General features: G+C 45.0%; 1 protein-coding gene across 3 annotated transcripts in view; it reads right to left on the reverse strand.

Annotated features, from left to right (window-relative positions):
• Window positions 1–20905, reverse strand: part of RAP1GAP2 (RAP1 GTPase activating protein 2) — a 257985-nt gene extending 237080 nt beyond the window's left edge. For all 3 annotated transcript variants that reach the window (XM_030185957.1, XM_030185956.1, XM_030185955.1), the window contains exon 1: window positions 20757–20905. In XM_030185957.1, coding sequence (XP_030041817.1) covers window positions 20757–20867 — 111 coding nt within the window. In that variant the 5' untranslated portion in view covers window positions 20868–20905. The remainder of the gene's footprint in view (window positions 1–20756) is intronic.
• Window positions 20906–22749: the final 1844 nt, after the last annotated feature.

Raw genomic sequence — 22749 nt, forward strand, 5'->3', positions numbered from 1 at the left:
TTCCTGGGGTTCCAGAATCTTTCCCTCTCTCTTCCTTTCCTCTTACTCCCCTCTCTCCAGGGGTCCCACATGTGTTCCTTTCTCTTGTTCCCTTGCCCCCGTAGGTCCAGTATCTCTCCTTCTTCCTCTCTCCACCCCCCCCCCCCCCCCCGGTGGTCCCAGCATCTCTTCCTCCCCAAGGTACTTTCCGTGTCTCTTCCACTCCCCCAATACGCCACCTGGTAATCCTTTAAACCTGTCTTTGTGGCTAGTAGCACTGATGCCTAGATGCTCAGAACTCCAGCGCTGTTCCAAACAGCACCAGAGCAATACCGCCCAATCAGCACTGCAAAACAGTTCCCTAATGCTCAGCACTAATTACATGCAAATTTAAGCAGAATGTCAGTGCTGAGCATTAGGGAACTGTGTTGCAGAACTGATTGGGCGGTATTTCTCCAGTGCTGTTTGGATGGAAGTCTATGCAGTGGGGGGAGATTAGGGTGAGGGTCTGGGATCCACTGGATCACCAGAGCTGTGACAGCCAGTCTCCCTATTCCTGTCCTGCTTGGCAAATCCTAATGCCAGCTCCGAGCCTACTTTATAGAATACGCACCAATCAGGCACCTTCTAGGCACAGAGAGATATAGAATCACCACTTACAGCATTCACTGGTTTCTCTTGAACATGAAGAAATCTTTCACCTTTAAAAGCCACCTTAATAACTTAGATTTAGCCATGTGTATAAGTCTCTGGCACATCATTACAACTTTTTAAAGAGTTTCAAAAGATAAACCAGGTAATAAAATGCTGGGTCGCCTGATGCGGAAAACTGTTTTCTAAAATCCAAAACTCAACAGCAAGGTTCCTCAGAATTTAATTTAATTGCAAGCACAACACCATAAGATGCTAGCTCAGGAGAAACTGATTTGAATATAGAACAGCTCGATAGAGGTATTGTTCTGTGTGAGACAGGATAAATTATCTCAGCATGTTTTACCCAACAGGGTATCATAGGCCACTGATAGAATACATTACTGTAACACGGACTTTCAATTATCTCTTATAAAATAAGGAACAAGCACTTCTCATATGTGAAGAAACCAGAAATGGAGAAGTTGTACTTCAAAAAAGAAACCGAGCAAAGTCAACCAACCAACCAAGCAAAGTCAACCAACCAATACTTTTTGTGGAGCTGTGTTGATTCCTATTTTTATTTGTGCAAAAGGCCTATTGAGATTATAGCCGAGATTTGGAATATTTGGAAATTTTGGGACCACATCCCATAAGGAGATGGGATTTAAATCTGGTTCCCTACAATCTGTTACTCTCTGCTGTAACTATTAAGAATGAATCCCAGTTTTGGATAGGTTGTCGGTGGAAGAAGGGACGTCAAAATCTGCAAGTTGAAAAGAGACGGATGAGGGGAAGTATGATTGAGGTCTACAAAATCCTGAGTGGTGTAGAACGAGTAGAAGTAAATCAATTTTTTACTTGTTCCAAAAGTACAAAGACTAAGGGATGCCAGAGGAAGTTACATGGAAATACTTTCAAAACAAATAGGAGGAACTATTTTTCACAATTAATAGTTAAGCTCTGGAACTCTTTGTCGGAGGATGTGGTGACAGCGGTTAGTATATCTGTAGTTAAAAAAGGTTTGGACAAATTCCTGGAGGAAAAGTCCATAGACTGATATTGAGGCAGACATGGGAAGCAACTGCTTGCCGTGGGATTTGTAGTACAAAGTGTTGCCACAATTTGGGTTTCTGTCAGGTACTTGTGACCTGGCTTGGCCACTGTTTGAAAACAGGATACTGGGCCAGATGGATCATTGGTCTGACCCAGGGGCGTAGCTACGGGTGGGCCTGGATGGGCCGAGGCCCACCCAATCACATCTCAGGCCCACCCCAATTTGTCCTGCTCCTCCAATCCGGTGCCGGTTAGGCTGCAGTGAGAGTGCTGCACAGCCTTCTTTCAGTTCAGTGTATGGCGTAGGCGTAGCTAGGGGGGATGGAAAAAACGGCGCCTATGCGCATTCATCGCTAGTTTAGTTCCTGAAGCGCACGCGGTACCACTTCCAAACGCTGCCCGGATCGGATTCGGAGATGGTTGGCGGCGTCGCCTGCTTGCCGCTTGTCAGCCCACTCAGCCGCCTGCTGTCCGCGCATTCCTAGTCTCCTGTCTCCCATCCCCTCACTGTGCTGCCTGCACTGCTTGAAGCCAAGAGAAGGCGCAGAACGTCGTCCAGAGAGCTCAGCTGCAGCGGCCTTGTGTATTAGTAAAGTAGCTTACCACACAAGGCCGCTGTGGCTGAGATGAGCTCTCTCAATGACGTTCTGCTCCTTCTCTTGGCCGTGCAGGCACCGGCAGCACGGGGGAGGTCCGGTGTGTGTTGCAGGCTGCACTCGCTGCAGCAGCCCAGTTGTTCGGCGGCAGCGGCGCTTCACCTTCGTTGGCTGTGCAAAGCTGACTCCTGTTCTTCTTTCTTCTTTGACTGCTGGGCTGGCGCCATGGCTGTAGTAGAGCTAAGGTAAGGGACCGTTCCCACGGCACATGTTGTGTGCGCTCTGGCTCGCTGACTTTGTGGGCTGCTGGGTTCCACCTCCGCGGCACTTGCAGGAGCTATCACCCGACCCGTCCCCAACACAGGACAGGACAAGGAGGTTGAAGAAAACAGGAGATGGGGTGTTCCTATCTAGTCCATTATACGGACTTTAGCAAAAGAATTTTCAAAACAAATGTGTAGTTCATCTGTAAAAAGTCTAAAACAGTTCCAGTTGGATAGTCATTAGGCAGTGCCTTAAAAGGTGGAGGTGGGATTTTTTTTTTCTTTTTTACTTATTTAACAGCTTTTTAATTTATTTCAAACCTTCCTATATCTAGATTTAAATATAAAATAAAAATTGAACATCAGTAAAACAGCTTAAAAATTATTATAGCTGGTAGAAATAGCAGTGATAATCTTTGTATTTTGTGCTCATTTATCTACGCTGTTCTATACAATACAGATGGCAAAGTTTCAGTGAGAAGATTCTATTTCTTGATCTTAACTATTCATCTTAATTGTTTCTGTAATCTGCCTTTGGGAAGCCTGGTGTTATAAAGTGACATAGTAATGATGACCTGTAGGGTCCATTCAGTCTGCCCAGCAAGATAAACTCATGTTACATGGTATGTGATACTTAACATGTATACTGGAGTTTGATTTGTCCCTGCCTTTCTCAGCCCAGCCCAGCACTGCAGGTAATACAATTGTAAATGCTTTTTTTTTTTTTTTAACATCATAATGGTGGGATGAGTAGGGGGTAGGACAGGGCTGACACTAGGCTACAGGGAGGGGTGGGGGTAGGGTGGGGCTGATGCCTAGGTACGGGATGGATGTGAGGAAGGAGAGGGCTGATGCCAGGTTATAGGGATAGATGGGGGGTAGTGTAGAGAAAGGAAGGGCTGATGTCAGCCTACGGGGATGGATGGATGGGGGGGGGGGGGTAGGAAAGGAAGGGTAGGACTAATGCCAGGTTATAGGGATGGATGAGGTGAGTAGGGAAGGGGAGGGTAGGACTGATGTCAGGCTACAGGGAGCAATGGAGGGGTAGGGAAGGACAGAGCTGATGCTGGGCAATTGATGAGGGTTGATCTGTGTTCTGCATGTGACCAAAGTGATTCTTCTGGCATGTGGTTTGTGTTGGGATCTATATCAATCTGAGTAGTCTGACTTTTCCAGTGAGACGCGTATTGCTGTTATTCACTGCTGCCTTTTTAAAGGTACTGTTATTAGTATTTGTGTGTTCAGAATTGGTGTTAAAGTTTGCTACATAGGCTTTGAGTATGTATGTGGTTTATATTGATGCTGGACAGCTGTTGGGCAGACTGTTTATTAGAAATCCTTCATCAAGTGCGCTTTAAGGCATTATTTAGTTGTATCTCAAGAAATGCTACTCTCGCTTATATATATATATATATAGTGCCCACCCATATTAGCTCTGGGCCCACCCAAAATGTCAGGTCTGGCTACGCCACTGGTCTGACCTAGTATGGCTACTCTTATGTTCTTCTTATGTTTTACAAAGGCTCATTCAACATGGAACGTTTTGAAAAAAAAAATATATATATATATCTCTCTTCTCTATATAAAACGCACCTCCAACATTCTAATGAAGCCTCACTTTCCCAACGTTCTAAAGTGAGGCGGCAGAGACCACTTTTTGAACATCAGTGTTTGCCCCGCCCACGCGCTGCTGATTGGCTGTGCCTCAGGTGATGCACACAAAGTACGGTTCCACCTCCCAAACACTTACATGGACTTAGAAACCACCAAGCCTTTGAATGGGACCGGTGCTGCAGAGGAGCAGGAGTGGGACAGCGAAGAAAATGCAGCGGCGTTCAGGAAAAAACAAACAAACACACACGAGTCCCGCCCCTTCCTGAGGAGGGGGTAGCTACCAGCACGGGGACCAACCGCGAGGAAAGCGCGGACGAAGAACGCCACTAAACAACCACTACATCGCGGACCTTACTCTGCAAGCTGTTCATGCGGTGAGTCTCCAAGCCGGCGTTCAGTGCCTACAACAGAGACTTCCAAACACATGCGCCCTCAGCCCCGCCCCCCCTACAGAACGCCACCCACATTCCACACTAAAACCAAACCAACCCCCCCCCCCCAAAAAAAACCACCCAAACGGAAACCTCCGGCGCCCAACCCCCCCCTAAAAAAAACGGATCACAGCCCACCTGAGTGCCCAGCTGAAATCAGTGCCTACAAGGAGACCTCCAGACACATGCGCCCTCAGCCCCGTCCCCCCCTACAGAACACCACCCACATTCCACACTCGAAAAAAAACCCATATCTACTCCTACTGCCTGCCTGCAACGGATCCCTCTGGTTTCAACAAAAATACAAGTGCCTACAAATACCACATCAGAGTGCCCTGCTGAATTAAGATTACTGTATCACACTCACACGCAGAGAATCACCCCCTACCAGCCACAAAAAAACCCCCACATCTAATATGGACAATCAGCATCACTCACTAACACACATACATACAACCAAACTGCCCACCACCCAAAATGCCACACACTGCCATGGACAGATATCTTGCTTTCACACTCATACACATACACTCCCTCCCCCAACCCCCTTAATACAAAAACTGAAACAGTAAAAACCTACATCTCTCTCTTACAAACACCCACAAACTCCCATAATCCCCCCCAAAAAACACAAACACTCATACAGAACAACCCTACCCCACAAACACCCCCCCACAAAATGGCACACACACCCACAGACACCCACAACCCCCCTCAAAACCACAAACACTCATACAGAACAACGCTACCCTACCCCACAAACACCCCTCCCCCCCCCAAAAAATAGCATACACCCATAGACCCCCACAACCCCCCTCAAAACCACAAACACTCATACAGACTTTACAACTTAAAAAAAAACTCTTTTCCTTTTAAAAAAAAATATATCCCTTAATATCAAACAGAAAAAGAAAAATAAAAACCACATGCTAGCGCCCGTTTCATTTGTTTTGGAAACGGGCCTTTTTTACTAGTATATATATATATATAAGATTGCAAGGAAACACATCCAAACTTGGCTGCATGTACAGTCTGTCAGTAGGGCAGTGCCTGAGGACCCACAGCAGCAGAGGGCCCACTCTCCCCTAATCAGTAACAGCCAGTCATATATGTTGAATGGGTGGTTAGGGACACAAAACATCAGATTCCATTTATGGCACCTGAAAAATCAATGCTGAAAAAATAACCTATAAAGCGTGCCTATGTTTAGGCACGGTTTATAGAATACGCCTAGGCGGATTTGTAGATTACGCCTAGCGGCCATGCTAGCACCCAACTCCAGCCACATCCATTTATGCAAAGGATAACTTGGTGTACGTGCCTATGTTAGGCGTGGCACAGGTGTATTCTATAACCCTGTGCGTAAATTTTGGAACACCCACAAACTGCCCATTCCGTACCCACGGCCAAACCCCCTTTTTGGCAGCGGGCGTTAGAATTTACGTGCACTACTGTACAGAATAAGCTTAGCGTGTAGTGCGTGTAAATTCTAATTAATGCCAACTGTTAACCTCCAATTAGCTTGTTAACCAATTAGGCAGGGCCGTGCTGACACGGTAAGCGAGGTAAGCAACGCAGGGGGGCGCTGACCTCTAGAGGGCGCCACTCACTTGCAAAATCTTTTACCTGAAGTTGTGATTCTCCTCTCTCCCCTGCCCTTCCCACATCAGGAAGTGAAGGTAGCCCAGCAGTGCTGAGACAGACACACTGCTCTGCTAAAGCTGCTTCAAAGAGTACAACCAGCAGCTATTTATGGCTTTGGTGTGTGAACAACTTTCATTCAGGGTGAGCTGGAACAACATTCAAATTAAAGAGAATAGGTTTGGAGACAGGTGTGCAAGTGAGACTGGGGAGAAATAAAAAATAAATAGTGTAATTGTTATCTGTAAGTGGTTCAAAGTTTTTGTTTTTTGAGCATGTACACTGAGAGGAGGGCAAGGCATGACTGCAACGATGTGTACATAATTATCATAGCTACAGCTAAAATCCATTTAATTGGCTGAGGAAGTTCAGCTGACGTATAGTGTAGAAGAGCTGGTAAGTAAAAATCTGATTGCTTTTTTTTGTGTGTTTGTTTTTATATAAAACATTCTGCTTGGATAGGGAGAGTTTGTGATATTTGAAAATACATTTTGCTTTAATGAAATTGCTAAACTTTAGAGTCAGAGACTTATCAATGAGGGATACATACAGGAAGCCCTGGAAACAGAGTTAAGAGGACAGATACCAGCAACGGAATCAGACACTGGGCCAGCATGATCAGAAAAAGAAAGTCACCAGCCAACAAAGGTAAAAAAAAATCGTTTTATTTTCATTTTAGTGTTTGGAATATGTCCACTTTGAGAATTTACATCTGCTATCTTATTTTGCAATGTATAGCAGTCTCCAAGAGACTGGGCTCCCAGTGAGCCAGGGAGGTCAGACTGTGTAAATGAGATGAAGAGACCACCCCCCCCCCCTACTGTAACAAAGACAGGAACATGCATAATCAAAGCTTAGGTCTCTGCAGTTACAAGGGCTGGCCATTCCTAATTATGCTAATAGTTTTTAATAGGCTAAGTCCCACTGAAAAGCCTCTTTATAAAGGCAGTGCTTTCTCTGGAGAGCAGTGTTAAGAAACAGCAGGAATTGTGTTTATTTTTTTTAAACTGCTTTCCTGTGTAAGCTAATTTACAGTTTTCTAGTATATGCTTGACATTGAAGGGTGTGGTAGACCCTTTTGTCAGGTCTGGCTGGGCCTGTAGTTTTCAGTCTAAAGGAAAGACAGGTAGCAATGGAGAAACATCTAATGAAGAAGTGAGACGGGGGGGGGGGGGGGGGGGGGGGGGGGGGCACCAACTGATAGTCTGCAGGGGGGCACCAGAGACCCTTGGCACGGCCCTGCAATTAGGTTAGATAAATTGTTATGGAAGATGCTTCCATTTCTGTGCGGAAATCTTGGCACTATATATAGAATCCAGGGGATAACCCTTATTGCCCGGGGACTGAGATCACTGTCACTCTGCCCCTGAGTAGTCATTTTACAAAGAAACTTGTTAAAACAAAAGATGCATCACTCAGGCTCTGCATGTGTAAATGCCAGCACTTATATTTGTAATTAGTGGATTTTTCGACGTACACGTGTGTCAGCATTTACTTTTTATAAGCAGCAGATTTTACAAAACTAAATCCCAAAGGAGCCAATTAAAAAGCTAAACCGCAGAAGTCCAATTTTTGAATTTCCAGGGTGATTTTAAATGCCAGAGAGGTAAGTACGATTGTTCTCTCAATCACGCCTCCAAATATTACACCTACGTGTGCCTAAGTGCAGGTGCAAATTCTGCCATTTACATTTTTTGAAGTAGACATATTGTTTCCATTGCAAAATAAGAAAATTACATATATACTGTCAAAGCAAATCATGCCCAGAATACACTCCCTTCATATCTGTGTTTGTGACTATAGTATAAAAAGCAGCTTTTCTAATTTCGAAGCTTGCATGATGTGTATTCTATTCTATTCCTAGTATTTATATCATGCATATCAGTATGGGTTACAAACTAACCCTGTTTACTAAGCTGGGCAGCAATGCCAACACAGCCCATTCGAAGTGAATGGGCTGTGTCGGCATTATTGCTCGGAAGCCGCTAGCGAGGCTTAGTAAACGGGAGTGAGGTAGGCAAAAAACTGCTAGAAACTTACTAAGCGGATTTAAAATATTTACTAAACAAGTATGTCTTTAAAGCTTTCTGAAATAACAAATGAATAGGTAAGTTCTGAATCTGGACTGGAATCACATTCCAAATCTTACTCGACTGATAATTACTACTACTACTACTACTACTATTTAGCATTTCTATAGCGCTACAAGGCATACGCAGCGCTGCACAAACATAGAAGAAAGACAGTCCCTGCTCAAAGAGCTTACAATCTAATAGACAAAAAATAAAGTAAGCAAATCAAATCAATTAATGTGAACGGGAAGGAAGAGAGGAGGGTAGGTGGAGGCGAGTGGTTACAAGTGGTTACGAGTCAAAAGCAATGTTAAAGAGGTGGGCTTTCAGTCTAGATTTAAAGGTGGCCAAGGATGGGGCAAGACGTAGGGGCTCAGGAAGTTTATTCCAGGTGTAGGGTGCAGCGAGACAGAAGGCGTGAAGTCTGGAGTTGGCAGTAGTGGAGAAGGGAACAGATAAGAAGGATTTATCCATGGAGCGGAGTGCATGGGAAGGGGTGTAGGGAAGGACGAGTGTGGAGAGATACTGGGGAGCAGCAGAGCGAGTACATTTATAGGTTAGTAGAAGAAGTTTGAACAGGATGCAAAAAAGGAAAGGGGGCCAGTGAAGGTCTTGAGGAGAGGGGTAGTATGAGTAAAGCGACCCTGGCGGAAGATGAGACGGGCAGCAGAGTTTTGAACCGACTGGAGAGGGGAGAGGTGACTAAGTGGGAGGCCAGCAAGAAGCAGATTGCAGTAGTCTAAACGAGAGGTGACAAGGGTGTGGATGAGGGTTTTGGTCGAGTACTCGGAAAGAAAGGGGCGGATTTTACGGATGTTGTAAAGAAAGAAACGACAGGTCTTGGCAATCTGCTGGATATGAGCAGAGAAGGAGAGAGAAGAGTCAAAGATGATCCCAAGGTTTCGAGCTGAGGAGACAGGGAGAATGAGAGAGCCATCAACAGAAATAGAAAACGGGGGGAGCGGGGAGGTGGGTTTGGGGGGGAAAATGAGAAGCTCGGTTTTGGTCATATTTCATTTCAGGTGGCGTTGAGACATCCAGACAGCAATGTCAGACAAGCACGCTGAAACTTTGGTTTGGATGCAAGGTGAGATATCAGGGGTAGAAAAGTAGATTTGGGAGTCATCAGCATAGAGATGGTAGGAAAAGCCATGGGATGAGATTAATGAACCAAGGGAAGAAGTGTAGATAGAAAAGAGGAGGGGACCAAGAACAGAACCCTGAGGTACGCCGACAGGCAGAGGGATAGAAGTAGAAGAGGATCCACCAGAGTGAACACTAAAGGTGTGGAGGGAGAGGTAGGAAGAGAACCAGGAAAGGACAGAGCCCTGGAATCCAAGTGAGGACAGGGTATCGAGAAGTATGCTGTGATCGACAGTGTCAAAAGCAGCGGAAAGATCAAGAAGAATGAGGATGGAATATTGACCTCTGGATTTAGCCAGTAATAGGTCATTGGAGACTTTAGTAAGTGCAGTTTCGGTTGAGTGGAGAGGGCGAAAACCAGACTGTAGTGGGTCAAGAATAGCATGTGAAGAGAGAAAATCAAGGCAGCGGCGGTGAACAGCACGCTCAAGTAATTTGGAGAGAAAAGGAAGGAGGGAGATGGGTCGGTAATTAGAGGGACAAGTAGGGTCGAGTGAAGGCTTCTTAAGGAGAGGTGTGACCACAGCATGTTTAAAGGCAGCAGGGACAGTCACAGTGGAAAGTGAGAGGTTGAGAATGTGACAGATAAAAGGAATAAGAGCAGGAGAGATGGCATTAAGAAGGTGGGTGGGAATGGGATCAGAGGAACAGGTGGTACATTTTGAGGAAGAAAGGAGAAGTGTAGTTTCCTCAATAGTAACTTCAGGAAAGGAGGAAAGGGAATGAGGGGAAGGAGAGAGAGGAGAACGGACTAGTGGAGGGAGAGGTGGTGAGGTAGAGAAAGCAAGGTTTATCTTTTGAACCTTGTTGTGAAAGAATTCAGCAAGGGTCTGAGGAGATAATGAAGGGGGAGTTGGGGGAGGGGGCACCTTGAGGAGAGAGTTCAATGTGGTGAAGAGAAGTCTAGGATTAGAGCCAAGAGAGTTGGTCAGTTGGATATAATAATCCTGTTTGGCACGTAAAAGAGCAGATTGGAAGGAGGTCAGCATGAACTTAAAGTGTAAGAAATCAGCAAGGGCCCGAGATTTCCGGCAGAGGCGTTCGGCGGAGCGGGTACAGGAACGTAGGTAGCGGATATTAGAAGTCAGCCAAGGTTGGGGGTTTGTACGCCTTACAGGGCGGGTCATCAAAGGTGCAAGAGTGTCTAAGGCAGAGGATAGAGTATTGTTGTAAGAAGAAACAGCCTCGTTGACAGACGTGGATGGTGCCACAGTAGAGAGGAGGTTTGAAACATGGGAGGATAGAGATTAAGGGTCAATATCGTGAAGATTCCTAGATAAATTAGATAAGATAGGACGGGACTGGGAGGGAGGAGATTTAAGTGTGAAAGTTATAAGATGGTGATCAGAGGAGGGAAGATCAGAGGCAAGGAAACTAGAGGGTGAACAGCTGGAGGAGAAGATGAGATCAAGACAGTGACTATTTTGATGAGTGGGGTAGGTGGAGCATAGTTGGAGATTAAAGGAGGACGTTAAAGCGAGTAACTTGGAAATATAAGAGTTGGAAGGATCATTAGCAGGAAAGAACTTTCATGGAAGCATTTAGAATAAACTCAATTAACAGATGGAAAGCCCAGTGTTAATAAAGGTCCAACCCGAGAAACAGACTGAGCAGCAGGGATAGTCAGTAATGGCACATGGGCATCAGGGCAATGGCCATGAATAATTTTAAACGCCAAACATGCCACCTTAAACTCTATAGGTACATATACTGGCAATCAGTGTACATCTCTCAATAAAGGTCCCCGGTGTGGGACTGGGCTTTGTCGGCATTGCCACTCTGGAACCGCTCGTGTGGCTTGATAAAAAAAGAGGCCATACTGCTTAGCTTATCAAAGAACAGAGCAGTTTAAAAGAAAAGGAACTCCAACACTTCAATAGGAAAACACAAACCTCTCGAGACCAAACATTCCTCTAAAATTGTGCAGATCAAAAAATATCAGAATGCTAGGTGTTCAGTCACTAAACCTCCAGGAGAGCAACACCAAATGCTATTTTTAAATAGTGTGCTTTAAGCACTCATTTAAACTGCCTCAAAGACCCTTTGGATCTCACTGCGGCAAGGCATTCCACAAACTAAGAGCCAAATAAAAGAATTCACACTCTTACCCCATTAGAGGGTAGATTCTATATACGGTGTCTGAAAAATCCATGTGGAAAAAAATACGCCTAGGCGTAATCTGTAAAGTACACCTAAATTGTATAGAACATGCTTAGATTTCCGCATGGTATATAGAATACATTGAGCCAGGGGTGTAGCCAGACTTCGGCGGGAGGGGGGTCCAGAGCACATTTTAGCCCCCCCCCCCGCCATTGCCAACCCCCCCGCCACCACCAACACCAACTTTGACCCCCCCCCCCCCCTCGCCGCCGAGAGTCGACCCCCCCTTCCCGCCCTCCCCCTCCGCCACTGTCGGCTACCTTTGCTGGCGGGGGACCCCAACTCCCACCAGTCGAGGTCATCTTCTTCCGGCGCAAGGCTTCGTTCTGTTTCTGCGAGTCTGACGTCCTGCATGGCGGCAGGGTCCAGAGGGTCGTTGGCAAGGGAGTCCAGGGCCAAATCTACGGGGGCCCAGGCCCCCGTGGCCCCACGTAGCTACGCCACTGCGTTGAGCATCTCTCCACGCAACCAAATTTGGACATGTCCATTCAGGTGCCCACTTGGCCATGTTTTACTTGACGTAAAAACCCGATGCCTAAATTAGGCACAGAGCAGATGTATTCTATAATAATGTGCATAGAGTTTGGAAACACCCATGCCCTCTTTTCAAATATGCAACTTCGAATTTAGGCACCACATTACAGAATATACTTAGCGAGTTGTACGTGTAAATCTCAATTAATGCCAAATAGTGCTGATAATTGCTTGTAAACATCCAATTAACAGTACTGATAGTTAACTAATGAAGTTATGTGCATTGTTATAGAATACGCTTTGAATTCCACAAGGAAATCGAGGCGCGATATATAGAATTTGGTGGTTACTGGCTTGCTGTGTTTTATTCGTTTTTCTACGGATTGTAGTTATGTCTTTCTATTGCACTGTGAGTTGATTACAGAACGGTGAACTATGACTATACTAAACAAATATTTTTGTTAGGCCTCCAAGTGGTAGCTCCATATATAGTCTCAATCCGCAGAAGATGTTTGAATTTGGATTTTAGATTTATTTACATGCTTTTCCAATTCCAAGCTTAAGGCAAGTTACACACAGGGCCGGTCTTAGCAATTGCGGGGCCCTGTGCAGACCAGTTAGGTGGGGTCTCACGCGGTAACCAGGTGGTAATTGTCTACGCACACAGAATGATGATTACCGCCCACGAGCCAGAAAACAAAAACATTTTCTGGCGCGGACGTGCGTCAAAATTGAAATCACCACAAGGACCACGTGGTAGCCGAGCGGTAACTCAATATTGACGAGCATTGCCTACGCGCCTTAGTAAAAGGGCTCCTAAGTGCCAATTTGCATCAAATTAAATTTATTCTGCCAATCTAGTAGTCACATTGCATGGCTTACAATGACCAAACCACCGCTGGACTACAAAGATAATGTTAATTAACTTTATAAAATATTACTGAATTCTTTATAAGGTCCCTCTGCAGTGTTCCTCTTGTTGGCTTCAGCGATACGAGTCACTCGCTGTATGACTGAAAATCTCCCTTCACCACCTTCTCCTGTTAAATGGAAAGCTTTTACAGCAGAGATCGGATAAATATTACCCTGGTGCTAGCCAATTGATCCTTTTAACATCCACTGTTGTTTAATGGATCTTGGTTTAAAACTAAATTGGTTTTTTGTTAGGTACTGAGGAAACAGGGCCCTAGGCTATAAATTTCATTTCTATTTTGCTCACACGTATAATACTTCCATTATACAAGTGTTTCACCATGCTGTTTGAGGATGTGCGTGATACTATTTCATATCATTGCTTTTACTAGGATTTAATTTACCTGTCTGCAACTTTACCTCACTGATTGTATTTTATGCTTACATTTGTTCATTTTACTATTGTCAATGGTGCCCTTTTACTAAGCCGTGGTAGGCTCTACATGCGTGCACATGAGACTACTGCCAGGCCAGCACGCCCTCCTTGCAGTAATTTCAGATTTGGCGTGGACGAATTATTTATTTCCTCCTACGTGCTGGTTCCGGCAGTAATCGGCACTTGGCGCGCGCTGACTGGTCACCGCAAGTGTAACACGTGAGCCTTTACCGCCAGTTTTGGGCGCGTGCTAGATTCATTTTTACCGCAGGCCCTTTTCCCGTTCCATTTTTTAAAAAGCCACTTTTTTGTAGAGGAGGTAAAAACAGGCCCGGCGTGCACCCAATACACTACCGCTGGCCACTTTTTACTGGGGCTTAGTAAAAGGACCCCAATGTGAGTTAAGACAAGCTGTACTTATACACCAACTTGGGTGAATCTCTCTTCATAAACGGCAATTGATAAATACCAATCAAATCAATAAATAAATAAAAATAGGGTTTCTGCATATGTATGATACTTGTCTTAAGGATCATGTGCTTCTTGGCACAAAAATTGCCATTCAAAATGGTGAACATACAGTAAAACAGCATAAATACAATAAAATGATACACACGTAACAGTCATAAATTCATCAACTGGGAAATAAATAAGATTTCAATACTTTTCTAAAATCAAAAACAAGGGCTCCTGGTTTACACTGCTTGGAATAATCCCAAATAAGCCGTGTAAGTTTAAAACACATACCACGCCAACCAACCACTGGAACAGGAAACACTTGAGGGGATAGTTTTCAAAGATATTTCTGCACATAAGACAGTGATTACATGCATAGAAATGACATCTTATAAAATTGTCTATATCTGCTGGATTCTATACATTGTGCCTTAATTTCTGAGCTGAAATCGATAAACATTTGCATAACTTAATTGGATGTTAACAAGCAATTATCAGAACTAATTGGCATTAAGATTTACGCGCACAACTCACTAAGAATATTCTGTAACATGGTGCGCGTAAATTCTAAGTTGCATAGTAGAAAAGGGGGTGTGGCCATGGGCGGGGTGTGGGTGTTTGTAAAATCTATGTGCATTGTTATGGAATACACCCACTCTGCACTTTATTTATGCGTCGGGATTTACGCCAAGTAAAACATGGCATAAATGGCCGAAACTATATCTGATCGTGTGGAGAGACTGCGTGGAAATTTAAGCCGATTCTAGGCATATTTTTTTTCTGCATGGAATTTTTAGGTGCCATATACAGAACTTATCCCTTTAGACTCAGGAGAGAGACCTTGAGGTGTTGGTGTTGGAGGATCTAAAGGTGAAGAAACAATGCGACAAGGCAACGGCCGTGGCCAGAAGGATGCTAGGCTGCGTAGAGAAGGGCATAACCAGCAGAAGAAAGGAGGTGTTGATGCCCCTCTACAAGTTGTTGGTGAGACCCCACTTAGAGTATTGTGTTCAGTTTTGGAGGCCATATCTGGCTAAAGATGTAAAAAGACTGAAAGCGGTGCAAAGAAAAGCTACTAAAATGGTATGGGATTTGCGTTACAAACCGTACGAGGAGAGACTTGCTGACCTGAACATGTATACCTTAGGGGAAAGGAGAAACAGGGGTGACATGATACAGACGTTCAAATATTTGAAAGGTATTAATCCGCAAATGAACCTTTTCCAGAGACGGGAAGGTGGTAGAACTAGAGGACATGAATTGAGGTTGAAGGGGGGCAGACTCAGGACTAATGTCAGGAAGTATTTTTTCACGGAGAGGGTGGTGGATATGTGGAATGCCCTCCTGCGGGAGGTGGTGGAGATGAAAACGGTAATGGAATTCAAACATGCGTGGGATAAACACAAAGGAATCCTGTTTAGAAGGAATGGTTCCATGGAATCTTAGCGGAGATTGGGTGGCGACGCCAGTAATTGGGAAACAAAAACGGGAGCTGGGCAGACTTCTACGGTCTACGCCATGATCGTGACTGAATAGATAGGGATGGACTGGAGTGTAAATTTTAAGGGGCTTTGTCGTTAGCTTCAGAACTTAGTACAAGAACAGTACTGGGCAGACTTCTACAGTCTGTGCCCTGAGAATGGCAAGAACAAGTCAATCTAGGGTATACCTATAAAGTATCACATACCATGTAAAATGAGGTTATCTTGTTGGGCAGACTGGATGGACTGTACAGCAGTGGCGCAGCCAAGGGTGGGCCCAGGCCCATCCACTTTGGGTTCAGGCCCACCCAGTAGCAGCACATCTATAATGTGGCTGGCAGGGATTCTCAAGCCCCACCAGCCGAAAACTCCCAACTGTCCCTCCTGCATACCTTTTAAATAGCAGATCTTTGCCTGCAGCAAGTAGCGACTGATATATAGTGTTCGCACCGGCCCCGCAGCCTTCCCTCTGATGTATTCCTGCCTATGCGGAAACAGGAAGTTGCATCAGAGGAAAGGCTGTGGGGCCAGCATGAGCAGTGTGTATTAGTTGCTGCTCGCTGTCGGTGAAAATCTGCTATTTAAAAGGTATTCAGGGAGACCAAATCACTTGTGGGACAAGGCGGAGTTCTTCTGCCCACCCATCTTGGGCCCAGGCCCATCCAAATTTGGGTGTCTGGCTACGCCCCTGCCGTACAGGTCTTTATCTGCCGTCATTTACTATGTTACTATGGGTGACGTTATGCATACAATGGACATTTTGAGAGTAATTACATAAAATGTCACCTAGCTAGACAGGCCAAGCTGGCATTCTGACCGAGTCATGTGTTGGCAGTCATGCTGCTTCAGATAATTTTTATTTTTGAGAGGAACTTCTTGTTATTCTATAAACCTCCCTAAAGTTAAGTGCAGTTTATAGCATATGCGTAGCAACCATCTCCGCAACTACAATTTAGACTTGACCACTGACAATTTAGACACAGATTGGGTATATTCTATAACAGTGCACATCATTTTTAGGAATGCCCATAACTTGATCAAGATTCCTCCCATGGACATGCCCCATTTTGAGATCCACACATTAGAATTTATTCACACCACTTTTCAGAATACGCTTAAAAAATTACACGCAAATTCTGATATACTGATAATCGCTTGTTATTGACCAATAATTGGCACTCACTGACTTGTTAATCAATTAAGTTGCACGCACAATTTGGCCACACTGAAAAATTTGCGTGTGTAACTTTAGTTGCCGTATGTGGAGGGGCATAATTGAAAGGGGCGCCCAAGTTTTCCTGAGGACGTCCTCGCAGGATGTCCCGGAGAAGGGGCGGGGAAACCCGTATTATCGAAACAAGATGGGCGTCCATCTTTCGTATTGATAATATGGTCGTGGACGCCCAAATCGCGAAATTTAGGTTGTCCTTAGAGATGGTCGTCCCCGATTTTCAGCCATAATGGAAACCAAGGACGCCTATCTCAGAAATGACCAAATCCAAGCCCTTTGATCGTGGGAGGAGCCAGCATTCGTAGTGCTCTGGTCCCCCTGACATGCCAAGACACCAACCGGGCACCCTAGGGGGCACCGCAGTGGACTTCACAAATTGCTCCCAGGTGCATAGCTCCCTTACCTTGTGTGCTGAGGCCCCAAAACCTACTACCCACAACTGTACAACACTACCATAGCCCTTATGGGTGAAGGGGGGCACCGACATGTGGGTACAGTGGGTTTCTGGTGGGTTTTGAAGGGCTCATATTTACCACCACAAGTGTAACAGGTAGGGGGGATGGGCCTGGGTCCGCCTGCCTGAATTGCACTGCAGTACCCACTAAAACTGCTCCAGGGACCTGCATACTGCTGTCATGGAGCTGGGTATGACATTTGAGGCTGGCATAGAGGCTGGAAAAAATATTAAAAAAAATTTTTTTTGAGGATGAGAGGTTAGTGACCAGTGGGGGAGTAAGGGGAGGTCATCCCCGATTCCCTCCGGTGGTCATCTGGTCATTTAGGGCACATTTTTGTGGCTTGGTCGTAAGAAAAAAAGGACCAGGTGAAGTCGTCCAAGTGTTCATCAGGGACGCCCTTCTTTTTTCCATTATCGGTCGAGGACGCCCATGTGTTAGGCATGCCCAAGTCCCCCCCTTCACTATGCCTCTGAAGCCCCGTGAACTTTGGTCGTCCCTGTGACGGAAAGCAGTTGAGGACACCCAAAATCAGCTTTCGATTATGCCGATTTGGGCGACCCTGTGAGAAGGACGCCAATCTGCGACTTGTGTCGAAAGATGGGCGCCCTTCTCTTTCGAAAATAAGCCTGATAAATTGTGCAGTATGGCCTGGATACTAAGTTGCACACATGGGTAAGTGTGCATGTACATGCATAAATGCTGTATATTTACACATGCAAAATGTGCAGATATGTGGACACCCAGTTCCAGAATGGTCCTTCATGGGGGCAGTTCTAAAAAAGTGGTTGCCAAATCGTTAGCGACAAATATGCACACAAATGACCAAAATACCAACATATATGCGTGAATGTGTGCACCTGTGCAAATAAATGACCTGAATACCAGCATACACGCATGTAATTACGTCTGCTCGTAACTCAAGTTTTACTAGTTTAACTTTATAGGATGCATTTTAATTTCTGTTACTATATTTTGAACATGTTAATGCTTTTCTAATTGTTATGTAAGCCACATTGAACCTGATTTCTACTCAGGCTAATGTGTAATAGAAATGTCATCTCTCTATATAAAACGCACCTCCAACGTTCTAATGAAGCCGGAACCGGAAGTCTCCAAGTTCTAAGTGTGTAGTTGTGTAGATCGCTGTTTGCCCATGAGTGCCCCGCCCTCGCGTCACAACGTGATGACGTCGAGGGCGGAGCACTGACACTCACCGAATCACATCGCTCACCCTACGCCTGTCACACGCAACAGCTGACCAACCACAGGTGGGAGGGCGGGTGCACAGCGGCGAATTGATGGGGCAGGGGAGACAGGAGATTCGCCGGGTGCCTGGAAGGGGGGAGGGGCATGGCCCAGGGAGAGAACAGCATCGGTGGGGGCAAGAGAATGTCTGGGGGGGGGGCAGGGGAGAGAGGACAATCGCTGGGTGGCTGGAGGGGGAAGCCGGCGAGAGAGAAGAATCACGGGGTGGTTGGAGGGGGAGAAGGGGACAGAAGAGACTCGCTGGGTGGCGGGAGGGGGGGGGCAGGGGACAGAAGAGAATCACTGGGTGGAGGCAAGAAAAAGGATAATCGCTGGGTGGCTGCAGGGGGAGCAGGGGACAGAGCAGACACACTCGCACCTAGCAGTCTCACTCTGTCACAAACACATTCACTCTCTTTCTCTCACACACAGTCACTCTCACACACACTCTCAAACATACACACTCCGACAAAAACCTTGCTAGCGCCCGTTTCATTTGTGTCAGAAACTGGCCTCATTTACTTCCTGTTCCGGGGCAGAGGGAGCAGGGAGCCAGTGGAGCCGACAGATGCGCGGCTGCTCTCTGCACCCTCCAGCAACCAAGAATGCACCCCGGGGGGGGGGGGGGGGGGGCTTGATGCACCGGGGAGGGGGTGTCGTGCTACACCCTGGGGGGACGGACGCCACTGCATCTGGGGGCGGGGTGCGCAGCGGTGATCCGCCCCGGGTGGCAGCCGACCTAGGATCGCCACTGGCACCTGTGCACAAAAATGACTAGAATTCCAACATATACCAAGTTTCTAAATGTATTCAAAAATTTTCTACCTCACTAATCAGGGAAAGTGACTGGTTTTGCAACTACAATGAGACAATCCATTTTATTTCGGTATCTCTGGAATCTAGGTGCTACATTTACACTAATTCTATCGCTGGTGCAAATGCTCACACCTAAAGACACGCACGCATATCTACCCATTTATGCCAGTATTCCATAAAGGAACGTAGGAGCCTGATTTCCTTGATAGAACAGGCTCTCATTTGTAGCTCCTTTATATAATTCCCTCTCCAAATGAACATCCCTTGATCAGGAGCCCAAGACTGCAGCTCCCTCAATAACCTGGCGTGAATCTAACCTGAGTTTGACCAGGAGGTGTCACTATCATGCAGTTGCAATGAGATTACTCAGTTTAGAAATAGTAGAATTACAAAACAAGAGCAAAATGTATTAGCAGTTTGGGCAGAAAAGGCTTCCCCTCCCTCTTTTGTTTATCCAACTCCATAAATACTTTAAACAATACCTCATTTTTATACTTATCTGCCCTTTTTCCATACACAGACAGAGCATCTGAGCAGCTCTGTCATTTGTGTTTTCATCAAATCAGGTCAGAGGAAGACATTTTCCCCAAGATGATTAACACGTGATTGAAAGGCAGAAATATTATACGTGTGCCAAATATCAAACAAACAGACTGACTAACAGCTCACACGAATAATTGCCCCTTGCATGAAGCCTCATAAAACTGAATGAAAAATAATACACGTATCATTTCACCTGCACAGTCAGTCACGCCCAGGCTTGAGAAGGAGCCCAGTAATCCTATCTGGGAAATATTGAGTCCTCTGGGAAGACCCTCCGACCTGAATATAGTCATAACAATAACAGAAACAAGTCAGCTCAGAAATTCCACAGGGACCAGGGTTCTGGGTCAGTCAAGCCAAGGAAAAGCCCTTAATTGCATTATCACGATCAGTGTAAAGATATACAGAGAGGACAATTAACTGACATTCTATTACGTATGAAAACATGGAACAAAGCCAAGGTGGCTGCTGCAGCGTTAAATATGGGAAGAAACACAATAAGGAAAGAATTGAGCTTAGGTACGGTTCAAAATGTGGCTCAGTTACAGGGCGGCCCTGGATATGCGCCCAATTTAGGCACGTACATTTGCTGCACATTTCAGTTGGTGCCTAAGGCACAATTCTAAGTGCTATTATATAATTTGTGCCTAACTTTAAGTGCAGCTTATTTGCCGATTGTCATATGCACTGTTCACAAAGACACACCCTTTCTTGATAGTCGCTTCTTCCCCACTGGAAGAAATGTTATGAAGGTATTGCCATAGTTTTCATGGCATCCAGGTAGGATAACCACCTCATCCCAAGTTCACCTAAAATGCTGATCCTAGCTTGCTCCGTGCAATGCATGGCTTTGGAGAAATCAATGGAAAAATCAGAAGACTAAAACCACATGTGTGATGGGACAAGTCTAGGATTGGATCTACCTGGTCGGTTGACTTGGGATGGGCTGACAATCCCTAGAGTTAGGTGCTCCAAGAGTTCTTTTTTAATGTAGTAAAAAACTATCCACAAGACAACATCCATCCATTAGCTGTCTGGGGAAGGGATGGAAACATGTAGGCTAGAAGACATGGAAGAAAGAAATGTAGTAAGCAGAGCCAGCAGGGCCAGCTCACTTACCTTCATGGTTGGAGAGGCAGTGGGTGGAGGAGACAAAGGGCGTTCAGGAGGGATTACATCTGTGCTGTTCGCCAACTCCTGTTTCCTGCAAAACAAATGCAGAAATGGCATCCCTATGAGCAGTGTTTAACAAACCAGCCTGATTTTCTTGGAAGCTTTACTATTGTTAAAGTCAGAAACTTTTAAATCCTAAATGTGCAACAGTAGGTCTGAAGGCATCTGTTTTACTACAATGGCTCCTCCCCCCCCCCCAAAAAAAAAATCCTCTCTCAACATATTGCATAAGAAAAGTGAAGAGTGCCTTGGAACCGCCACTCCTGAATAAAGGAATTTGGTAGAAAGCACAGCGCCTCCTTACCTACTCCATATGCTGCAGGTGAAACTCACTTCAGGTAACTCCCAGCCGACTGGGAGACAAGTTGTGTTTCTATGACAACATCCTTGCGACAATCCACCCCCCCCCCCCCCCCCCCCCACGCACTCTCTCACCTTTTCCATCTGGCACAAAGCAGTGACTGAACATTGTTTGTTCAGGTTGCTCTCTCAGTCTCATGAAAGATAAGACACCATGTGTTCAATATAAAAAGAAAATGGAACGATAACCACAGCCAGAAAGTGCCATATTCCAAGTGACTTTTGTGTAATCAAAAGAGAGAGCACAGAATTAAAGGTAGCGATGGGGGAGGGGGCCTATGGCTCCAGTCACCGCCTAGAAGTGATGTAGATACTACAAGGGCTTTTTTTTTTTTTTTTTTTTTAAGTTCAAACATTTTACCAATGATGTGAAACAAAGTTGAATAATCAAAAGTAAGAAAACTGAAGTGTCACAATTAGAGAAGACATGCATAAGATTAACTCATTGTAATCGGAACTGTTTTGGATTTAAAATAAAGTTGTCAATTGAAAAAGAAAACAGAGTCCCAAAGATGGAGAAACAAATTCGTTTTGCAACAGGTACATTTCTCCTGGTTTCCAAATAGTTTACATCTTGCAGCGTCTATTGGTTCTTTTTTCAGAAGCTTTCAGCTCATATTTATAAATGAGGCAAACTGTTTGCCACCAAAATGTGTCGTTTAAAAAGGTGGCATTCTTCCAACACCCAAGGATCATTTGGCATGAGATTGCAATTAAAATATTGACTAAAGATTGGTGCATATTATTAAGCTGTAAAACTGGATGCACAGATCACAACATAACAATAGAAAAAGACATTCACCATTGTTTAGGATTTTTTGGAGAGTTTTTGCAAATTTTTTGCCAAAAATTGTTGATTAAAGGGAAATCAAAAATCATATGGATCAATGTTCCATCATTAAGATTACAATGCCAACAAAGGTTTTTTTTTTTTTTTTTTTACAAAGCTGTGCTAGCGTTTTTAGTTCTCGCTAAAAATCAGCATGCACTAACCCCTGGATTCTATATAGCGCACATAGAGTTACGCATGGTTCTGCACATAAATCTAGGCATATTCTATAACTACACATGTAGATTAATTGTTTTAACAAGCTGTTAAGCATTGTTAACAGCTCTTAACAATTGTCAGAAATTAGAATTTATGAACGTATTCTGTACGTGGTGAAGGCGGTTAGCTTAGCAGAGTTTAAAAAGGGGTTAGACTGTTTCCTAAAGAACAAGTCCATAAACCACTACTAAATGGACTTGGGAAAAATCCACAATTCCAGGAATAACATGTATAGAATGTTTGTACGTTTGGGAAGCTTGCCAGGTGCCCTTGGCCTGGATTGGCCGCTGTCATGGATAGGATGCTAGGCTCGATGGACCCTTGGTCTTTTCCCAGTGTGGCATTACTTATGTAATGTACTGTGTCTAAATTCTAATGTGTGCAGGCAAAAAGGGGTGTGTTGGGGGTATGGAAATGGTTGTTTCATGGGCCAATGCACAATGTGCAGGGATTTACACCTGCTTTTCATTCTTGTAAATGGACATGCATAGAATTAGTCGCATGAACTACACCTAGGCGTATTCTAAATAT

The sequence above is a fragment of the Microcaecilia unicolor genome, chromosome 13 (genome assembly GCF_901765095.1).
Source record: "Microcaecilia unicolor chromosome 13, aMicUni1.1, whole genome shotgun sequence".
Lineage (NCBI taxonomy): Eukaryota > Metazoa > Chordata > Amphibia > Gymnophiona > Siphonopidae > Microcaecilia > Microcaecilia unicolor.